At 35.8% G+C, this 22,863-nt stretch overlaps 2 protein-coding genes across 3 annotated transcripts; one reads left to right on the forward strand and one right to left on the reverse strand.

Moving 5' to 3' along the window:
- The first annotated feature begins 11,748 nt into the window (after nt 1–11,748).
- Nucleotides 11,749–17,792, forward strand: LOC133806893 (phosphoenolpyruvate carboxykinase (ATP) 1-like). Of its 2 annotated transcripts, none has more exons than XM_062244993.1 (13): nt 11,749–11,918; nt 12,053–12,323; nt 12,885–13,066; nt 13,570–13,723; nt 13,850–13,934; nt 14,825–14,925; nt 15,152–15,450; nt 15,687–15,860; nt 15,941–16,006; nt 16,408–16,586; nt 16,695–16,864; nt 16,970–17,138; nt 17,234–17,792. In XM_062244993.1, exons 2-13 carry the CDS (start codon nt 12,055–12,057, stop codon nt 17,375–17,377), a joined length of 1,992 nt encoding a protein of 663 aa, XP_062100977.1. In that variant the 5' UTR covers nt 11,749–11,918; nt 12,053–12,054; the 3' UTR covers nt 17,378–17,792. The 2 variants fall into 2 exon arrangements, with proteins under 2 accessions (XP_062100977.1, XP_062100978.1); XM_062244994.1 differs by having other exon boundaries at nt 11,758–11,949.
- A 2,628-nt stretch (nt 17,793–20,420) lies between these two features.
- On the reverse strand, nt 20,421–22,513 carry LOC133777449 (uncharacterized). Its single transcript, XM_062217046.1, has 2 exons — nt 21,880–22,513; nt 20,421–20,662 (listed from the first exon to the last, which is right to left on the reverse strand). Exons 1-2 carry the CDS (start codon nt 22,511–22,513, stop codon nt 20,421–20,423), a joined length of 876 nt encoding a protein of 291 aa, XP_062073030.1.
- Nucleotides 22,514–22,863: the final 350 nt, after the last annotated feature.

Genomic DNA, 22,863 nt, shown 5'->3' on the forward strand with positions numbered 1-22,863 from the left:
GATTCCCTATTATGGTTTTAGAGGCTTTGGATGACACAATGGTATTTTGGTCATTTTAGGGAGGATATATGTGACTTTAGGTGGCTGATGGCTGTAGAAAGTGGTAGACTAAACAGGACAAAAACAGAGACTCTCATCTTCCTTTTCCGTACACAATTTCCTTCATTCTTCCTTTGAGGTTTTTGAGTTCTAGGTGGGGATTCAACCTAGGAAACTCAAGGGCTGGCTTGGTGGTCTTGGTTCAACCATTGAAGAAGGTTCAAATCTGAATTTGAGGTGAGTTTCAGTCACTGGTTTTAGGTGTTGCTCTGTTTTCGTTTTAGTTTTTAATTCATGGTTTTTGATGTGGGAAGTGTGAATCAAAGGGGGGTTTTGTGTTGTTTTGATTGGGGTTTGATGAGGGTGAGCTATGGGTGTTATTTGGGGGTTTAAATGAGTGTTTGGAGGAGGTTTGGAGTTGGTTCGAAAGGTTAGTTCCAAGGGAAAACGTAGGGGAGAGTTGGCTGGTGCGTGCTGGTTTCTTGGCTGGTTTGCGTAATGAGCCGCGGCCTGTCTATGGTGTGCCGCGGCCTGAGTTGGCTTAAAAGGTGAAAATGGCCCTGTCAGGAGGGTGAGCCGCGGCCCATCAGGGCAGATTTAGCCAAAAAGATGTTTTTAGCTTGGGGATTCAAACCTTAGGCCTCGGGGTTGAACCTAGTACCTAGTTGAGTTATGTTTGATGTCCTGGAGGCTAGATCTTGGTTTGGGAACCCTCAGTTATCATTTTTATTGATGAATCCTATATTTTGGTTATGACCAGGTGACCGTCGAGGAATTTAAAGGTTGATCGTTCTCAGGGGTCGTTCATAAAATAATTCTCACTCGAACCAAAGGTAAGAAATGTAGAGTCCAAGAACTTTACTTAGCTAATTGTTAGTAGTATTATGGTATGTTTAGTGTTATCTTTGTTACTATGGATTTTTGGTTCAGACCGGGAATTATTTGGACACTCATAGTAGTACTTATAGATTTTCTAAGTTTAATCTATAGTTTAAGAATATTAAGTATAACCTAAGGTTTGATTAATGTGACTGATATTAAGGATTATATTATTATATTATAAGGTTTAGACATCAACCAATAGGATTTTAAGCACATGTTATGAATGGTAATTAAGGATTAAGTATTTTTGAGGATTAAATTAAATAAGGGTAAAATTTGAATGTTATAGGGTCAGTCAGCAGCCTTGAGTACGTTGAGGGCTTAGTCAAGGCTGTTTAATCCATTCAAACTTAGCTAAAAATGTGTAAATTCGTGTTTAAATATTCAGCGTATGCCGTTATATCGCAGCTATAGGGGGCGATATGTCGCAGCACGTAGATACGGAAAACACGAATCGATGCACGGTCGCCTCGGGAACAAAGGTTCAGGCGATATATCGCCTATAGGGGGCGATATATCGCCTCCACCAGCATGAATTCAAATACTTTTGAATTCTTTTCCCTTCAGCCATTCAAACTCCTTCAACAGTCCAGCATCTTTTGAACGAGTCTTCAGCCTCTGCTGAACGATTATTCAAATGATTTTCACTTAAAAAGCCATTATTTTTATTCAAGTAAAATCAAGATATTTTCATTCCCAAACTCTATAAATAGGACCTAGTACCCAGCCATTATTCACCATTTGCTCTAAGTTCAGAGGCTGCTAGTGTTAAGTGAGTGTGAGAGTGTAAACACTTGGTTTGGGGAAAAACTATAAGCTTAAACATCATAAGCTTATCAAACACTTTGGGAAGTGAGTGCTATAGTATTTCGGTGGATGTTAGATTGATCTTGCAATCTTTGAGGTAAACCCAAAACTCTAGTTCCTTTCTGTATTTTATGTTATTTCCTTTCTCAAAACCTTCTACTCAGTCCCCTAACCTTATTCTTATTTTGGTTAGGGAATCCAAGCTTTTAAGCATATAAGTCGGTAAGTATGTTTTCTATGGTTTAGTCTTTCCATCTCTTTCATTTCATCTCCTTTCTTTAGACTTACTCTTTCTTATGGTTTTAGGAGTGTTCCAACAATCCCAACTCAGTCCATAATCTCGGTAACTTTGGTAAGGAAAATAGGCTAGAATTAATATGTTATGTGCTTATGTTATCTATATGTTTTATGTTATTAATGTGTTATGTTTTGTTATGAATATGTTATTGATGTGTATGTTGTAGGCTTGGGCTTATGCCCTATTTGACTAACAAGACCCCAAAAAGATTGTGGGCATAAGCCTATTTAGCTGGTAGGACCCCACTAATCTCATGGGCATAAGCTTGTTTAGTCTATGGGACCCCAAGTAATAATGGCCATTATAATAAGTGAATTATGTGTTATGATATGTCTTTATGTTTTCTTATGAAATTATGTATATGACTATGTGTTAGGTTTTCCTTGCTGGGCATTAGGCTCACTCCTTTATGTTTATGTGTAGGAAAATAAGCTTAGAGGCGGTAAGATTCGTGACGCTTGGAGGATGTGTATCGATGATGAATGGAGTCAAGGGGCCGAGTGTTATTCGATTCGAGGATGTAGTCTCACTTCTTATGTTTTTAATGGTTTTACATGTATTCTCCGCATTATTATGTAATGTCTTTTATTTTAAATCATCTTTTGTTTTTAAAGACAATGGGATCCCATAATCCTCCTTAGTATTTTGTTTATTTGTAAATAACTCTTATTTTGCAAGTTACTCAATAAATTATGGTATTTTCGTAAAAATGTAAGTTTTATGTATAGTTTCGATAATGGTCCAATTAGTCTAGATTAGTGGGTCGTTACAAGAAAACAGTGTATGATTACAGTTGCACCCTGTATAGGAATATGACATGCATGGTTTGATATTGAGGCATGTTGGTTGATATATGTGGACGTGGATTGCATATTAAATGTTGATGTACGCTGATTGCCTGTTTAAGACACTGACTAGTCAGGGACCGACTCTAAAGTCAAGAATCATGCATTGAATGGCTCTATGGCATTAATGCTAGACCGACCCTAAGGTCGATGAACTTATAAGTGCTTGCCTGGTCTACGATCAGATGATTACAGCCAAGGTATATGACCCCGGTGACCGTTTGCCACATGGCTAGGGGACGTTGTCCATAGTTTCGACTCTAGAGTCGTGAGGAGGGTTATGTTGGTGACTAATCACCATACACCTGTCCTGATCAAACTTATGAAAGAATCACTTATCAGTTAAGCCCTGGTGACCCTATCGTCACATGGCTAGAGGGATCTGTGCTCATTATTGTGACTTTTGGCTACTGTCACCTATTCGTTGGACTGATAGTCCTGAATGGTTATTATGATCGTTGTTGATATTATATCATGCTTTATTGTGTTTTCTTGCTGGGCCTTGGCTCATGGGTGCTTTGTGGTGCAGGTAAAGGGAAGGAAAAGCTTAATCAACCCTGAGTGGAGAGCTTGGGCGACGTGATGTACATACAGGGCCGCTTGACCGCCACGGTCAAGGAGTTCTCAGAGGGACTAGGGGTTTACCCTTTTTTTTTTGCCGCTTAGGCCGGCGGGGATTGTAAATTTGAAACTGTAGCGACTCTTTTGTATTACAAACTACTTGTAAACATTTTAAAAGGCTCATGAGCAGTTTATCTACTTAATGAAATGTACCCTTTCCATTTTATTGTTTTTTCTCACCTTAACCTGATAATAGTACCTAGATCACGTTTTTAACCAAAGGACTCGGGTAGCGAGTCAAATTTCCGGTTCACCGTAACTGTTCTGGGGTAACCAGAGCGTTACATGAATCCTTGCTATCTGCTTGTCATATTTTGAATCATATTCCCATGAAGAAAAATAATATATCTCCATATGAGTTATGGAAAGGAAAAAACTAAACATTGGTCATCTTAAAGTGTGGGGGTGTCTTGCTTATTGCAAGAGCACCGATCCAAAAAGGACCAAGTTGGGTCCAATAGCTATAAGATTTGCATTTGTGGGTTATGCCCAAAATAGAAAAGCTTATAGATTATTAGACTTGGAGTCTAATGTAATAATTGAATTTAGAGATGTTGAGTTCTTTGAGAACATGTCATGTGATGACAACAAGTTAGAACCAACTCAAACTAGAGAGCCTCAAGAGAAGACTCTTAGAATAGTTGGTGAACAATCTTAATTGCCTAAAAGGAGCCAAAGGCTCAAAGATTTGGGATCAAATGAGAAGTGTTCTCCAATATAGACACTATACCTTGTTGAAGGTGATAATGAGGAAATTATTTGGAAACATCCAATAGTACTTCAAATAGAAGATGATCCAAAAACCTTCAAGGAAGCAATGTCCTCAACGAACTCCACCTTTTGGAAGGAGGCAAATAATGATGAAATAGATTCAATTATGTCAAACCACACTTGGGAATTGGTTGACCTTTCAAAGTGGTCCAAACCAATTGGGTGCAAATGGGTATTTAGAAAGAAATACCACACCGATGACACCATACAAACCTTTAAGGCTAGGCTAGTAGCCAAAGGTTTCAAACAAAGAGAGGGAATATATTACTTTGACACATATGCACCGGTAGCAAGAACTACTTCTATAAGGTTGTTGTTTGCCTTATCATCTATATACAACGTTTATGCTCACCAAATGGACGTCAAAATGACATTCCTAAATGGGGATCTTGAGGAGGAGGTCTATATGGAACAATCAGAAGGTTTTGTTCTTGAAGGAAATGAACATAAAGTGTGTAGACTTGTCAAATCATTATATGGTTTGAAACAAGCTCCAAAACAATGGCATGAGAAATTTGATAAAGTCATTGTTTCTAATGGATTTAGACACAACAATGCAGACAAGTGCTTATACTCTAAGATTTGTGGTGACTATGTCATACTTGTGTGTCTATATGTAGATGATATAGTGATTTTGAGTAATGACATGAAAGGAATAATAGAAACGAAGATGTGTCTGTCTTCTAACTTCAAAATGAAAGACCTTGGAGAAGTGGATACCATTCTAGGTATCAAAGTTAGAAAGAATAGTAGAGTCAAACACACTATGTTGAGAAAGTGCTCGACAAATTCAATCATCTCAAAATCAAAGAGGCACATACACCATTTGATTCAAACATGAAGTTTGAAAAGAATGATGGAAGAACGGTGGCTCAATTGGAATATGCAAGTGGAATAGGTAACCTAATGTACGCCGCTCATTGCACAAGAGCAGATATTGCATATGCGGTTAGTAAACTTAGTAGGTTTACTAGAAATCCAAGTATCAAGCATTGGAAAGCTATTGAGAGAATACTTGTTTATCTTAAGGGTACCAAAGAATATAGTCTTCACTATACAAACTTTCCAAAGATACTTGAAGGATATTTCGATGCTAATTGGAGATAATCTCTCCACCACCGATTGGGTATTTACTCTTGGAGGAGGTGTAATCTCATGGGGCTCTAAGAAGCAAATGTGTATATCACACTCAACCATGGAAGCGGAGTTCATAGCTTTAGCAGAAACTGGAAAAGAGGCCGAATGGCTTAGGAATCTCATGATGGATATTCCTTTAACCACGAATATGGTATCAACAATTTCAATATATTGTGATAGCCAATCCGCACTTGCTAGAGCATATAATAGTGTGTATAATGGAAAGTCTAAATACATTAGTCTATGACATGAATATATGAGACAATTGATTCAAGGTGGAATCATATCGATCTCATATGTTAAGACAAGTGAGAACTTAGCGGGTCCATTTACAAAACATCTTGTGAGAAGGTTAGTAAGTTCTACTTCAAAAGGGATGAGATTGAAACTCTTAGAAGAATAGATTCACCAATGATGGAAACCCAACTCTCAACTTGTACTAATAAAGGGAAAGAGTTCAATGGATAAGAACAATTCATTGATAAGTGAATAGTTTCAACACTAAAATTTATGATGATTTCCATCCGAGATGGTTAGTGTTGGTTGCTACCGAGTTAGGGTTAAGCCTAGGGATTTTAAAGAAGTTCAGTTGAATGCAACAAACATCTATAAAGGTAGCAAAGATGCTGTAAGAACTTCACCTATGTAGACTTAGAGGTGGTGCTGCCTCTCATGGATGTTGGAGTTTCTCTCCGGAAAGTCCATGAAGAGATGAGCACATGGCCATGATAGTGCTAAGCGAGAAAGTGGGAAAATAAAAGATGTGGTGAAGGTTTGTGAGGTTTCACCGGTGTTATCATATGGAATACTTGGTTCAAGTTCAAACCGAAATGCACTTTATTTTATGACCACAAATTTTTAAGCTAGAGAATGTGGCTTGTATTTAACTAAGTGGGGGATTGTTATGATTGATTAAATACAAATGATAAGTATTAAAATACAAGAAAGGTATAAACACTTAGTAGAATTCACATAATGAAGATGTGAATTTGAGTTTCAATTTTAGGCACTTATAAAATGCAAATTTGGGTCTAAAGTGATACATGAGAGTATCTAAGAGTTCCCAAAAAGTTTGGTGGCATTTGGAGCATTTTTGGGACCTTTGGAAGTGTCCAAAGTCAGAGAGGGTAGCGAAACGTCGCCACCCAAGAGGCGAGACGTTGCCTGCTAGGGTTTCCAGAAACCCTAGCAGTTGACGTGTCACCTGCTGTATTACATGAAATATCTTAAATGCTCTAAATGACGTATTTTTCAAGTCTAATTCTATTGGTTAGACATAATGGCAGTGCCTACTCGATATAAGGGTTAAAAACAATGATTTGGGAGACTTAATCACTCTCTCCAATCTATCTCTACCCTTACTCTCTCTAGCTCCAAGAATCTCTAGTTTTCTCCAAGAACTCTCCAAGAAAGAGCTTGACTTAGAGAATTGAAGGCTTGTTCAATCATCAAGAGAAGGCCTCAAGCATCAATTGTGGCTGGGAAATAGAGTATTAGGACAACATTTACAACGTGTATAAGCCTAGGTTTGTGTTTTGTTTGCTGAAAGGATTTGTTCAAAGTGGTGAATTTGCCTAGGGTTTGAAGCTTCATCAAAATTGAAGAACATCATTGTTCTACTTGGGTTTTCATGTTCTTTCTCAATCTTTTTTAAGTCTCTATCAATCCAAATTTTGTGTAGATTCTATTTCTTGTGGTGGTGTTATCTCACTCTCCCCCAACATTCCTTATCCCCGAGGATGGTGGAGGCTTTGATTTGTTCTAAAAATTGGTATACTTGTGAGTCTGAAGAGCTCGTTGTGCTTCGACAATACATGGATGAGATTGATGGTTTAGAGGCATGTGAACAAGTTTTTCTAGGTATTTATTTACTTAATAGCTTATGCTAATTGAAATATTTATTTTTTTATAAATATTATAGCTTATTTGTATTAATTGAAGATTTGTCAAGTGATGGCTCGTGTATTACCTATGTATCTGAGAATCTTGGCAGTGGGTCTGGGAGCGGGAGTGAGACCGATAAGAGCAACTGAAATCTCAAGGTAATTAGTTGAATTCTAAGATTGTAGTTTAGTAGCTTTATTTCTCTTAAAAGTATTATGTAGCATGAGTCATACATTATAATTTTATTCTTTCTTTTGTCTTAGGAGTAGGGGTGGCAATTTAGGTCACGACACAATGACACGACACGACACGACACGATTAAGGTAAACACGAACACGACACGTTTAATAATCGTGTCGTGTTCGTGTTTACCTTAATCGTGTCATGTTATAATCGTGTCAGACACGATAACACGAATAATTTACATAGGTTTTATGATTTTTTTTCATATAATTATGATTAGTCGTGTCATAATTGTGTTGTCGTGTTCGTGTCGTGTTGACCCGTTTAATAATCGTGTTGTGTTTGTGTTCGTATTTTTGACACGTTTAATAATCGTGTCGTGTTCGTGTTTACCTTAATCGTGTCGTGTCATAATCGTGTCGACACGAATCTGACACGTTTACATGAATTGCCAGCCCTACTTAGGAGCAGGTGGTCATGGTTGCTTGATACAAGCCATGAAATGAATGCTGGATTTTGGATTGGATTTTGTTTTCTATCTACTCTTTTGAACTTGATTTGTGTTGTAGTCGATCGAGACTTTGATTTAATTTGTGTTGTAATGGACTATGGACTTTAAGTTTAAACTTTAACCATGTGTTGTGATTTGTGGTTGTAGGGTTTTGGTTTTAATTGTGTTGTGTCTTGGATTTGACAATAGACATTGGACTTTTGATAATGTGTTGTGATTTGAAGTTATGCTTATAGACTTTTAATTATGTTTCAAACTTTTACATTTGTGAATGTAACTATGTTCTATGTATTTAAGTTTTGAATATTCAAGTTAACAAGTTAAATGGATCAATTTCATATTAAAAAAAACATAAAAATAGATTCCAACAATCGAAGTTTTTTAGTTTTTTTTAACTTAAATTTTCTCAAAAATTATGAAAAAAATAAATAAACATCGGTTTGGTCCCAAAACAATCGGTTTTTTCTGCAATAGATTTTGTCGGTCGTTTTTTGGATCACACCAATCCAGACTGAAAAACAAATTCTAAATTTAAGAATATGAAAAATCTATCAAAACCGACTGATGCTCAACCCTAAAACAACACATGCATTACACGTTACTTGTATCTATTATAATGAATAAGTATGAATGTATGATATTAGTTAGATATTTTGAATAGTAAATTCGAGTTATTATAAAATTCAATGTAAAAACACCCATTTCACGTTATCATGATAATGATGTCTCAGTTATTTATAACCAATATTTCACTTATATACATAACTGGTTGCGATGTAAAGAACAATTAGTACAAGAATTTTAAGATTATATTATTCTTTTTTCTTTTTCTTTTCACTAATAATTACTATATCGAAATAAGAGAAAAGTTCAGTAGCGGTTAATTAAACCACATGATAGAACCGATCGAAATTATAAATAACACAAACTTTTAATTAGTACCTGCAAAGCCAGATATATACCGAAGGCTTATAATATGATATGGTATTATTAGAAATAAATATAGCAAAATCAAACCCCACCCACCACGCATACTTTTTTCTTCTTAAGTTATTGAAAAAAATGATTGGAAAAGTAAATTTTTTTTTTATATTATCCAAAAATAAAAAACGAATTTTCATTTTGATAATAATTTTATAAAGACTGAGGGTAATCTTTTTTAAAAAAAAAATACTGATACGGAAATATGTTGGAAAAATAAGTTAATTTTTTCTATAATTTTTTATTCTTGTAAAATGCCCCGTAAGCATTTCAATACAATTGGCTATCTAAATCTCAATATTTTAATTTATATTTGCAATTGGCATAATATATAAATGAGAAAAAATTATAACATCTTTCTCATACAATTTCAGCCGTTGGATTATAATCACAATTATGAAAGTGAAAAAAATGGAAAGTAAAAGGGGCTCCACCCGTAAGCTCAGCAAATAGGGTAGTACTAGTGGCACCCACCTCGGCCTGTATAGATTCGCAATGCGCCACCAATATAATAATATCGACGGTTTGGAATCAATCATCAAAAGCAACGGCTATGATTTATTTTTATGTAAGTTGTGGCGACCAGACGCAGGTAAAAGTTTTTTTTTCCCTTTTACGAAGCACCATAAGAAACAGAATCTCAAGCTTATTCGTCTCACGACAATAGATAGTTGTGTATAGAGTGGAACAGGTTTAACTGGGCCGTAAATATTTGAGTTATTATATAAAAGAAAAAGTAACGGTAGATTGACGGTGAATCCGGACCTGAGCTTCTATCTCAATTTGATTTAATTTGAACAAATATATACGCCCGCATGGTTGTGCATTTGGGATAATATTTCAAAGTGTTCATGCATACGTGTGGGGCTACGTCGTCTGCCGTTTCCGTGTGTTGTGTGTTTTTATGGTATAGTTTAGAAATGTTCCACTGCCCGTCTGACCACCGGGCTCGCCTGTTACCAATCAATTACGTTCCGAAAATACACTCATTTTATTATCTATCACTTCCCATATTTATTTATTTATTTTTAAACTTTTTAGGAAAAAAGATTGCGGGGATAGAATTAGCAAGATAAAATGTTCTAGCATTGACCAATGAGTTGTAAGATTCAAATATATACCATCACTGTTGTAAAACATAAGAAAAAGAATAATTGTATTATAGAATAAGTACCGTAATTGATAGGTAAAAATATAATATTAGTTTCCTCATACTTGCGGTTTTATGGTACTTGTTGATAGTATGACTAATCATCTTCTTTTTTTTAATAAAAAAATAATCTCAATACACTTATTTGTATTTTCTTCTTCTTTTTTGTCAAAGTAAATAGATAGTTGTTGAAAATAAAATAAAGTGAGAATAGGCCGGATTTGGTTTTTTTTTTTTAACTCTTATTCCTCTATATTCAAATTTTTAAGAGCATTTATATCCTTGTACTCATTTAAAATAGAAATGAAAACATTACAAAACTTTTCCAATTAGTTTTATATTTTGGGACATAAATTTAACTCTATTGAAACTTCTCTTGAGGCTTATATTATGCATGCATTTTTTTTAATGGATAATTGTTTTGAATTTGTATATACAACTAGAAAAGATCTTTTACTATCACGACACAATTATTGTTGTTAAAATTAAATCACCCTATAGAGACCATTTATTATTGTAAGTTGTTTCAACCCTGAAATTAGAAAAAGTATTTAGGAAATGTTTTTAGTAGGGCATCGATTTTATTCTTGTGATAGGGGTATTATATGTTTAGAGAATTGAAGAAATTATAATAATCTAATTTTTTTATTTGACAGTATATATTATAATTATAGTGTTATAATTTTTTGTCTCGAATAGAAAAATCAAATGAGATTTTTGTCCCACATTGGTTTGAAGAGAATTTTCTTTTTACAGTAAAAAATTTATGCGAAGTAATTGAGTTATTTGTCGTTCAACTGTGTACTACATATATTATATACGTGCCTAATTTTTTTTATATGGAAAACAAATTATTTAAATTTAAATTTTAATATGATAAATTATTTAAAATTTTTAAAAAATTAACCGAATAACTACTATATATAAACAACTATTATATATAGGGTATTTCTATAGTGCAACTCACAAAAGGAGATGCACATCTTTATTTTGTTTGCAATGTGAATAGATTTTGACGTGAATTTTTTTTATGGCCGAATAATTTATAATACCAAAAATAAAGTTCAAATAGGTTGTTGCACGTGTGATTATTTTTTTTATACGAGTGAAAAAAAAAAATTTGAACATTATTTTTAGTACTCTAAATTATTTATATTTTTTTAAAAATTTAAATTATTTTAAATAACTATAATATAAAAATTATTCACGAAGATTGAAAAAAAAAAAAGCACTGATACACGTTGTACCAAAGAAATTACCTCTATATATATAATATATATATATAGTCATATCAAAAGAATTAAATTATAGTTCATGCAAATGGTAAGAGACAGCGCCCCTTACCATAGAATTGTCTAAATCATTTATTTATAAATAAACATTGAAAAGTTATTAATACACGACAAATCAGGTATTGAATAAGAGCAGGGGCAGCCAGCTATGGTGGAGGTGAGGACCAGTGGATTCTTAGTCTTTATCAGGCTACCGCATCTCGTTTAATGGGTTTTGGAATTTCTCTCACCCGGGTCTTGACCAGGGATAGGATTTAACCAGGGTTATAGCCAACCCTAGTTAAACCCAAGTTAAGACACCCAACTAGGTAAGCCTGAACCCTTTATAAGGGGTCTCTCCGCTCGTTTCGTAGCTCCATCATCCTCACTCATTTTCTTCTACCTCGAGAGAAATCTATTACTGTCATTTTGATGGTTTCTCAATACTCTCTTTATTCCTATCTCATTTCTCTTTAGTTTTTCCTATCACTTTCTTTCTCTCCATTTTCATTTCCCATTTCCCAGCTACCAAACTAAGGTTTCTCCTTTCACTTTTGATATAATCCCAAGTTAGTTTTACTGATCATGTTTTGCATGGTGTTCTTATTCTGATCGTATCAAGTAAAAATATAGCTTAATTTTGTTATTGTTTTATTTTTATTTTGGTTACAGATATGGCCTCTAACGGTAACGCTAACGGCGAGTTCAGCTTCGGCAACGGGACAGCACGTAACGGGCTGAAAATTCAGACGCAGAAGAAAGATAACGGAATATGCCATGACGACAGTGCACCAACGGTGAAAGCCCAAACGATCGACGAGCTCCACTCGCTCCAGAAAAAGAGGTCTGCCCCTACCACTCCCATTAAGGGTGCTCAGGGCGCGTTCGCTCCACCGCTCATCTCCGATGAAGAGCGCCAGAAGCAGCAGCTTCAGTCCATCAGGTTATATATTATTATTAATAAATATAAAAATAAATGATGAAATAAGACGGTACTTAAAATGGACAGAAAGAAAACCCCGAAAAATATTGCACCCGATTAGACTATGCCAAAGACCAAGGAGTGGGACCCGGTAATGAGTTGAATTGAAACTCCAGTATTGTATGACGCAAGAAAGGAAGAGAGAGATTTAAAAAAAAAAAAAAATTAAAAAAAGAACGTGGGACCCACCAGATATAGTTTATGTTTTGGAGTGTGTGCCATACGCTAAACGACAGTGCTTTGGCTATGTTCCGAGAATCCGATGGAAAATAGGGATTTTCTGATTTACAGGATCATATTTTATCTCTGCACTCAAAGTAGGGCCCACCAGTTGGTCACTTGTTTGCCACGTCTTCCTCTTAATTTTTCTTCGATGATTTTTCCTGGAAAATTTTTCGTGATAAGGGAGCAGTGATGTTTTTTTTTTCTTTTTCCTGAGAGAAAAGTTTTGTGAATATGGTTGTCACTTGTCATGATCTAGCTTTAGTGATTTGATTATATATATTTGTGATATTGTAACAGTGCATCTTTGGCGTCGTCGGCTAGAGAAACCGGACCAAATGTGGTGAGAGGAGATCCGGCAAGGAAGTCTGAGACTCCGAAGGTGTCACACGTGTCACAACATCACTTTTTCACTCCCACCATCAGCGTTAGCGACAGTTCCTTGAAATTCACACATGTCCTCTACAACCTCTCTCCCGCTGGTAATTATCAAAACCATATCTTTATTTATTTATCTTATCATCTTAAAAATATTTTTTTATTAATCTGTATGAAGTATATGATATATAATCTTACATCTAAAAAACCTTAATAAATCTTCTGCTCGAAAAGTCCAGTCATGTAGTATCTAATCTATTGGGTTTACTATTTTAAACGAAAAAAAAAAAACCCCAACTTGTATTGATTTCTTGAAAAAGTGTATCTTCTTTTTGTATTCTCTTAAGAGTTAAGATGATTATCATGACCGGCAAGATCTCATAGATTGTCCATGGGATAAAGAAAGTGGTCAATCACGTGTTTTATGAGAGAGTACGTAAAAGTAGTTTTGCCTATTAATTAACATGTATGCATACATACGTAGTAAAGAGAGTTACTATATGGTGAGGGTTTATATGTAAAATAGTTTTATATGTATATGTTTTTGTTTTGTTTGGGAGTTGAGTAGGGACTAGAGTGTAACAATATTGAGTTTGTATGTGGTCAGAGCTATATGAGCAGGCAATAAAATATGAAAAAGGGTCATTTATTACGTCTAATGGTGCCTTGGCCACTCTCTCGGGAGCCAAGACCGGTCGCTCACCAAGAGATAAACGCGTTGTTAAGGATGACACCACTGAGGATGAGCTTTGGTGGGGAAAGTAAGTTCTTTTTTTCTTTTTTTATAATTTATTCTCTTTCAGTTCTTTACCCTACATTTTCATTTAAATATATCATTATTATTCATTTTAAAAACTATAATTTTGGGTTTGATTTACTTGTTTCAGGGGTTCACCTAACATTGAAATGGACGAGCACACATTTATGGTGAACAGGGAAAGAGCTGTCGACTACTTGAATTCCTTGGATAAGGTCATACTTTTTTATTTTTAATTAATAATCAATTTTCATGGTATGATACGTTTTTGTCCAAGGGTGTTTGTTAAGCCACATAAGTACATGGCTCTATTGCAGTACTATTTTAGGTCACACAACTATTTGTGGGTACATCTAGTGAAGTGTTACAACATCAATATATCTTGCATTTTTATGAAGGTGATGGGGGCAATTGGTATCTTTTTTGTCCTCTTCTGCGGGGGCCAAGAGTCACTCTATTCTTTGGGAGAAGCAATCTTGCTGTTTTTGAATGATTCCACTTATCCACGTTTAAGCGGTTCTCCTTAGTTGTTCGTGTACTTGTGTCGTTTTCCACATTTTACAGTACAAACTTTGCTTGTCTACGCTAATATTATGGGGAGGGACATAGCATATATCGTACTCTACTTAGAGAACAAAAATATAAAAGATGGTAGCTTTACTTTGTCCAAAAGTGAGCCAACAAATTACACCTTGGCTGGCTTCTTTCTTTCTTACTTCAATCCTAATTTGGAGTAAATTGGAGGATTAGATGCTTTTCAAAGCTAAGCAACCCTTCACGTTTAACTTAAACAACATCTTAATTTTTATAATTTTGAAACTTCCAACAAATTAACCCTTTTTTTGTCAATCACTTAATAATATGTTTTGGGGTTGTACAATACTGAAAAAAGGCTTCTGGTTTTTTCAGAATTCTGCTTTTTGCAAAATTTGACTATATTTATCTCCAATTTACTTTCTTAACCTTCACATTGTCAATATTTACTATTGCTGTACTTGTATTTTCTCAATTGATTTAAATATATGCTTCCAAAAATGAATTAAGGCTCTACGTTTGACCATGTTTATTTATTCATTCATTTGCTAAATAGTGGTCTAAATTTCAGGTGTTTGTGAATGACCAATACTTGAACTGGGATCCAGAGAACAGAATCAAAGTCAGAATCGTATCAGCCAGAGCTTACCATTCACTTTTCATGCACAACATGTAAGTAAAAGATAAACTTTAAAAGAAAATCACACACTCACAACAGCTCTATAAGCCCCCCCAGATAAGTCTCCTGAACGTTATATATAGATTAACAATGTTTTTAAGCATTATAATCCCTTGTGATGAAGTTATCCATGTGTGATTAGCTGTTAATAAAGTCCAAGAGGCCAAAAAAAAAAGAAAGTTTAGCTTAGTGTACAATCGATAACTGGGTGGGTTGCAGGTGCATCCGACCCAGTCCTGAAGAGCTGGAGAGTTTTGGTACTCCGGACTTCACTATATACAATGCTGGGCAGTTCCCGTGTAATCGTTACACGCACTACATGACATCCTCTACTAGCGTAGACCTTAATCTTGCTAGGAGAGAAATGGTCATCCTCGGCACTCAGTACGCCGGGGAAATGAAGAAAGGTCTCTTCAGTGTTATGCATTATCTCATGCCTAAGCGTCAAATCCTCTCCCTACATTCTGGCTGCAATATGGGGAAAAGTGGAGACGTGGCCCTCTTCTTTGGACTCTCAGGTATAGTATCATCGGCATCATTCGCCGATGGTCACAACAATTTTGTGGCTCATCATCATCCCATCCCCCCTTTGGCGTTTAAGCCCCGCCATCCCGTATCTGATACGTGCCTCCTATCTTGGATATTACAATATGATTATATGCTATGATGATTGTTGTATTAGAGTGGGATGGTTTGCGTGCTTTGCTTTGGTGTTTTGTTTCATTGTTAGTGATGAGTAATCCTCCGGTTTTAGGTACTGGGAAGACAACTCTGTCTACTGATCACAATAGGTACTTGATTGGAGATGATGAGCACTGTTGGAGTGATACTGGTGTGTCGAATATCGAAGGTGGTTGTTATGCTAAGTGCATCGATCTTTCGAGGGAAAAGGAGCCTGATATTTGGAATGCCATCAAGTTCGGAACTGGTAAAATTATTCAACTTTTTTACTTTTTAATTGATTTGGGTGAATGATATGAATTTGACGTTTGTACTTTGTTTCTTCAGTGGTGGAGAATGTGGTTTTTGATGAGCATACCCGGGAAGTGGATTATACTGATAAATCTGTCACAGGTAATTTTGAACTCTTTTATTTTCTATAGTCTATTTGAGATTAATTTTTTCTCAAATGGAATTTGACAAAGTTCATGATAAGTAATGACTCGGATTTGCATTATTAAAATTTAGATCATAATACCATTTTAAAATGAAATGAGCTTAAGATGCACATTTTAAATACGACTTGAAGCAAAGAATGGTGGCAATTATGACTTTATCAAAATCCTGTTGACCTTATCTGATTGCTAAACACGGCTGACTTTACTCGACGATTTAAGCAACCTAATATTAGATACGTTAAGTCAATAGCTCTCCGTACAGATGAGATCAAATATATTTTTAGTTTGTTACTATAATCAATAGTCAATTAACTCTATTAATATTGTTTTTTATTACGGTTCTTCTTGCTGTTGCAGAGAACACTCGTGCAGCCTATCCGATCGAATACATTCCCAATGCAAAGATACCTTGTGTTGGTCCACACCCAAAGAACGTCATTCTTTTGGCCTGTGATGCATTTGGTGTGCTCCCACCAGTGTGCAAGCTGAGCCTGGCACAGACCATGTACCACTTCATAAGTGGCTACACAGCTCTGGTGAGTAGCGGTCACTAAACTTTACATTACTTTCAAAGTTCTTTCCTTTTTAAATGTTGAGAAAAACAACAATCAATTGGCTAAACTCTCTGCTCATGACAAACTCAGGTGGCTGGGACTGAAGAGGGAGTGAAGGAGCCTCAAGCAACATTCTCGGCTTGCTTTGGCGCTGCTTTCATAATGATGCATCCTACCAAGTATGCAGCCATGCTGGCCGAGAAGATGCTGAAACATGGCGCTACCGGATGGCTCGTCAACACTGGCTGGTCAGGCGGAAGGTATAGACAAAGATCATATTCTTGTGACACATTCCTTTCATAGCAAATGGTTTTAATTAAGCTGAACTAACATTTTTTCCTCTGTCTCAACTCTTAACCCTGCAGATATGGTTCTGGTAAGCGAATTAGGCTTCCTTACACAAGGAAAATCATCGATGCCATTCACTCTGGTAGCCTCTTGGAGGCAAACTACAAGAAAACTGAAGTGTTTGGACTTGAAATCCCCACTGAAGTGGAAGGAGTCCCTTCAGAAATCCTGGACCCTGTGAACACTGTTAGTTGACTTTTCTTTTCTTTGACCTTCTTATGTTATATAAGTTTTAAGGGGCCTTAAATTTATGACTGAATTGTAAACATTTTTTTTTTCAGTGGGCAGACAAGAAAGCTTACAAGGAGACTTTGCTGAAGCTGGGAGGACTTTTCAAGAAGAACTTTGAGACATTCACAACCTACAAGATTGGCAAGGACAACAAGCTTACTGAAGAGATCCTTGCTGCTGGTCCAAATTTTTAAAGCTGGCGAAAGAAGAAACTGCTTTCACTGTGCTTGGTTTGTAGAGCCAGCACTAGTTTGTTCATGGGGGCAACAATAAAAGATCTTATTATAATTATTATATGTAATCAAATGTGGTTTCAGCACCCGAAAAAGAAGAGGTGGGGGAGAAAAAGTGAAGTGGTTTTCGTGATATGTGTAACATGGTTATTGTAAGTTGATTCATCAGTAAAAAATGTAGGTGAACACTCGAGTCGGTCGTCTTGTATTAGTTCATATCATATATAATCTCTTATGTTTCGGTGGAAAAGTTGGTGGAAAGTATCCATCTTCCCTCGAAGCTCTGGCTTCTCCTATTATTATTATTATTAAAAATTTCCAATATATATACTTAGGTTTTCAATTTCAAAATTTTAGTATTTTGTCGAAGATTAAATTTTGGCATTTACAAGTCCTCTTCTGTTAAATTTTTGTTTTTAATTTTGGCACACAAAAGATAATCTCAAAGTTCTTTAAGAAAATATGATTCTCAATAATTCAATCAGGTGAAAAAAAAATTCATAAAATTCTTATATAAAAATTATTTTTTATTTCTTTTAAATAAATATTTTTTTTAGGGTACTTTGGCAAAATGATCTATTTTTTAAAGTCATTTTGTACTCTAACCTAGTTTTAATAATTTTTTGTAAATGAGCTCTTATAATTTAGACGGCTATTCGAAAATTTAGACAGGTGGTCGAAAAATTCAAACAGGCGGTCGAAAATTTTAGATAGCTTGTTGAAAAATTTAGACAACTAGTCAAATTTTAGATTAATGTTATTTTGCAAAAAATTATCAAAAGTAGGTCGGAGTGTAAAATCATTTAAAAAAAGAGGTAATTTTCACCAATATTTTATCTTGAGATCATTACATGTAATAATTAATCATATATATATATATATATTTTAAGAGATTTTTTCATATTTATGATTTTTCTTAGGTTAAATATCATTTTGGATCTTATGTTTTGCAAAAGTTACCGATCAGATCCTGTCTTTTGTTAAATGATAATTTGGACCTTGCATTTTGCAAAATGGAACAAAAGAATACACTGGACCAGATTTTGGTCCAACTTTTTTTAATATGACCAAAATGTCCCTAGTTTTATAAATTAGTGAATATAATAATCTAAAATAAAACATTATTGAATTAAAAATTAATAAAAAAATTGATATAAGAAAACTTTATCAGACACAAATCCTTCTCCCATGATCCTTGAAAATCTAAGACACAAGCTCGAAGCATATCTTCAGGAGTTTGAATGGTCCTTTCAGATTGTCTATCAGATTAGGGGTGATATGCCGTAGTAAACTTCAATCTTGTGCCCAATGCTCTTTGCAAAATTTCCCAAAACATTGAAGCAAATCAAGCATCCCGAGACACTCCATGTAATCTAACAATCTCCTGAATATATAATTCAACCCACTGATCCATAGTATAAGTCACGCGTACCGGAAGAAAGTGTGCTGATTTGGTATATTGGTCTACTATAACCCAAATAACATCATGTTGTTTAGAAGTCTTTGGCAATCCAACTACAAAATCCATAGTAATCTCTTCCCATTTCCACTACGGTATCTGTATTGGTTGTAGCAAACCAGCAGGTTCTGATGTTCAGCTTTCATTTGTTGACAGGTTAAACACTTGGCTACAAACTCGACCACATCCTTTTTTATGTTGGGCCACCAGTAGTGTCTTTTCAAGTCATTATACATCTTTGTCGTCCCCGGATGTACTGAATACAAAGTTGTTGACTGTGTTTTTAGCCAACGACGTGAGAACGTCAAAAACGACAAACATTCAAGAGAATTCAAACGACACAGACAGTTTAATAAAGAAAATAAAGAACACACGCAATTTTTATAGTGGTTCAGCCCCAATCAGTTGGTAATAGCCTAATCTACTTAGAGATTTGATTAATTTATCTACACTCAAGATCAGATGAACCAGTGTCAACTGAGTTTCTTCAGTGTAAATTCTTAGAATACAAAAGAGTTCTCTCTCAAGAAAACGCACTTTCTCTCTCTAGAAAACTCAGACCAAAAATTCAAATTGCCAAAAGTCTTTTTCTGATCCCATCAACCCTCTATTTATAGGCTTGGGATCAGAAACTGATATCCCCATAGGATCGGGATATTTTATTATTCGTATTATATTTAAATTACAAGAAATATTCAAAATACAATAGAATCCCCAATTTGAGAGAAGAATGAGAGATTCTCGCGTATGACCAGACCAATTCTCATTGAAGCCGTTTCTGGGAATTTGACGCAGTCTGGTCTATTTGGTTGATGAATATCGTCTTCTGATTGAACACATGCATGTTGGATACATACAAGTGCTGGTCGGACATATGCATGCCATTTCTCTATTTGGACAACCATGCACTTGCTGGACATATGCATAAGGACCACACCTTGGCCTCTCCTCGGACCAAAGTCCGACCACATCTTGGACTACTCCTCGGACCAAAGTCCGACCACACCTTGGACTCTCCTCGGACCAAGGTTCGACCACACCTTGGGCTCTCCTCGGACCAAGGTCCGACCACACTCTTGGGCTCTCCTCGGACCAAGATCCGACCACATCCTTGGGCTACTCCTCGGACCAAGATCCGACCACACCTTGGGCTCTCCTCGGACCAAGGTTCGACCACACTCTTGGGCTCTCCTCGGACCAAGATCCGACCACACCCTTGGGCTCTCCTCGGACCAAAGTCCGACCATGCCTTTGGAGTGCTCCTCGGACCAAAGTCCGACCGGGCACACCCTAGCCCAAGTACTCTCCTCGGGTGCACTTGGCTTGGACATGACACCTCTCAAGCAGTCAAAACTCTTCACTGATGCACTGGGCTGCTGCTAAGCCAGATCACCCAACTATTCCATGCCACTTGTCATTTCTATTGCCACATCATCATTTTCAAATTTTGGGATAACAAAAGTATTGTGAGCTTTTGTAAGGATTTCTCTCTTCAACTCCTCATCATTAGGGACACAAATTCTTTCCTTGAACTTTAGCTTCCCATTACATAACACTAAAATCATTGACCTTCCCACTTTCCAATTCACATTTTTGTTCCACCAAGTAAGGATCCTCACATTGACCTTGTTTGATTCTTTCTAACAAGGTAGATTGAATAGTCATTACTGATAATCTTCCTGTGATTACCTCAATCTCTGCTCTACGCATGTCCTCCTGAAGTGGTCTTGTCAATTTCCTAAAAATTGACACATTACTACGAGACTTTCTACTCAGTACATCTGCAACTACATTTGCTTTTCCCGAATGATAAGTTTTTGACAATCATAATCTTTCACTAGCTCCAACCATCTCCTTTGTCTCATATTTAATTCTTTTTTAGTGAAGAAATGCTTGAGACTTTTATGATCGATATATATTTCGCACTTCTCACCATACAAATAATGTCTACAAATCTTTAGTGCAAAAACAACTGCTGCCAACTCCAGTTCATGTGTTGGATACTTCTGTTCACAGTCCTTCAATTGTCTAGAAGCATAAGCTATGACTTTGCCATTCTACATCAACACACACCATAATCCTTGTTTTGAATCATCACTATAAACCACAAGTCCTCCTGATCCAGATGGAATAGTAAGTATTGGAGCAAAAACCAATCTTTGCTTCAACTCTTGAAATTTTTTCTCACAATCTTCAGTCCATTCAAACTTATGATTCTTCCTCGTCAGTTGTGTCAATAGAATTGCTATCTTGGAAAATCCTTCAACAAATCTTCGGTAATAGCCTACTAATCCTAGAAAACTCCTTACTTCTGAAACATTTGTTGGTCTATTCCATTTACTAACAGCTTCAATCTTTGATGGATCCACCGAAATACCATCTTTTGAGACTATATGGCCCAAAAATGCCACCTTTTATAGCCTATTCACATTTCTTAAATTTGACATAGAGTTGTTTTTCTTTTAATTTCTCCAATGTCAACCTCAAATGTTCCTCATGTTCTTCTTTGGATCGAGAATACACCAAAATATCATCAATAAACACTATTACGAACTTATCAAGGTAGTCCTTAAACACCATTTTCATTAAGTCCATGAATGCAGCTGGAGCATTAGTTAATCCAAATGGCATGACAAGGAACTCATAATGGCCATACCGAGTTCAAAATGCAGTTTTTGGTACACCCTCTTCTCTAATCTTTAATTGGTGATACCTAGATCTCAAATCAATCTTTGAAAACACCCATCCTCCTTGTAATTGATCAAAAAGATCATCAATTCTAGGAAGTGGATAAATATTCTTGACTGTCAACTTGTTCAGTTCTCTATAATCAATACACATTCACATGTCCCATCCTTTTTCTTCACAAATAGCACCGGAGCTCCCCATGGTGAAAAACTAGGCTTGATAAACTTTTTATCCAGGAGTTCTTGCAACTGTATCTTTAATTCCTTTAGTTCTGCTAGTGCCATTCTATAAGGTGCCTTGGACACGGGGGCTGTACCAGGAAGTAGCTCGATCACAAATTCAATTTCTCTGTCTGAAGGCAATCTTGGTAAATCTTCTGGAAACACTTCTAAGAAATCTCTAACTACTAATACATCTTCTGGTTTTAAATTTTGTTCCTTATAAGAGTCAACCACACTAGCGAGATAACTCATACATCCACTTTCCAATAGTCGCCTGGCCTTCATAACAAAAATTAAAGGAATGCAACTTTTTGATGTCGTGCCAATAAACATAAACTCAACTTCCTTCGAAGGCTTAAATATCACTGTTTTCTTTCTACAATCAATAGTGACATTATACTTTGAAAGCCAATCCATACCCAAAATCACCTCATAATCGTGCATCTCTAACATTATTAGATCAACATATAATTCCCTACCATCAATGCAAATAGGAACCCCCCTTAACCAATGTGTAGAATACAAAATCTCTCTAGATGGTAACATTGTACTAAAAACTTCAGATAATTTCTGACACGATCTACCCAACCTTTTTACATATGTCAAGGATGCAAATGAATGCGTGACACTTGAATCTATTAATGCATGAGTGAGAATACCAGATACAAAAATATCATCTGACACCACAGAGTTGTTGGCATCAGCATCAGCCTGAGTAATCGTAAACATCCTAGCATTTGCCTTTTGAGGTTCATCCTTCTTTTATTGGTTCTTCATCAATGGACAATCTTTGATAAAATGATCCCCATTGCCACATTTGAAGCAAATCTTATTTAGAAGCCTGCACTCCCCGAAATGATTCTTTCCACAAGTTTGAAATCGTGGTTGTTGTTGGAATCCAGATTGCCTATTTTGCTGACCTCCTTTAAATTTCTTATTATGTCATTGTCTAAATTGAAAATTTTGGGCCCCTCTTTTGTTGTCATTGGGAAAATGGTTTTGTTCTTTATTGAATGGGGTGTCTCTACGAGGCATGCTAGTAGCAGCCTTGGCTTTTGTTATCTTTTCTTCTCTGTGTT

Source organism: Humulus lupulus, chromosome 1 (genome assembly GCF_963169125.1).
Source record: "Humulus lupulus chromosome 1, drHumLupu1.1, whole genome shotgun sequence".
Taxonomy (NCBI): domain Eukaryota; kingdom Viridiplantae; phylum Streptophyta; class Magnoliopsida; order Rosales; family Cannabaceae; genus Humulus; species Humulus lupulus.

Coding starts and splice junctions, on each gene's coding strand:
- LOC133806893 (XM_062244993.1), top strand. CDS start 12,055: ATGGCCTCTAACGGTAACGCTAACGGCGAGTTCAGCTTCGGCAACGGG. Junction 14,926..15,151: donor TCACTTTTCATGCACAACAT/GTAAGTAAAAGA, acceptor GGTGGGTTGCAG/GTGCATCCGACCCAGTCCTG. Junction 15,861..15,940: donor TGCCATCAAGTTCGGAACTG/GTAAAATTATTC, acceptor TTGTTTCTTCAG/TGGTGGAGAATGTGGTTTTT.
- LOC133777449 (XM_062217046.1), bottom strand. CDS start 22,513: ATGTTTACGATTACTCAGGCTGATGCTGATGCCAACAACTCTGTGGTG. Junction 20,663..21,879: donor TGTGATCGAGCTACTTCCTG/GTACAGCCCCCG, acceptor AAGCAAATGTAG/TTGCAGATGTACTGAGTAGA.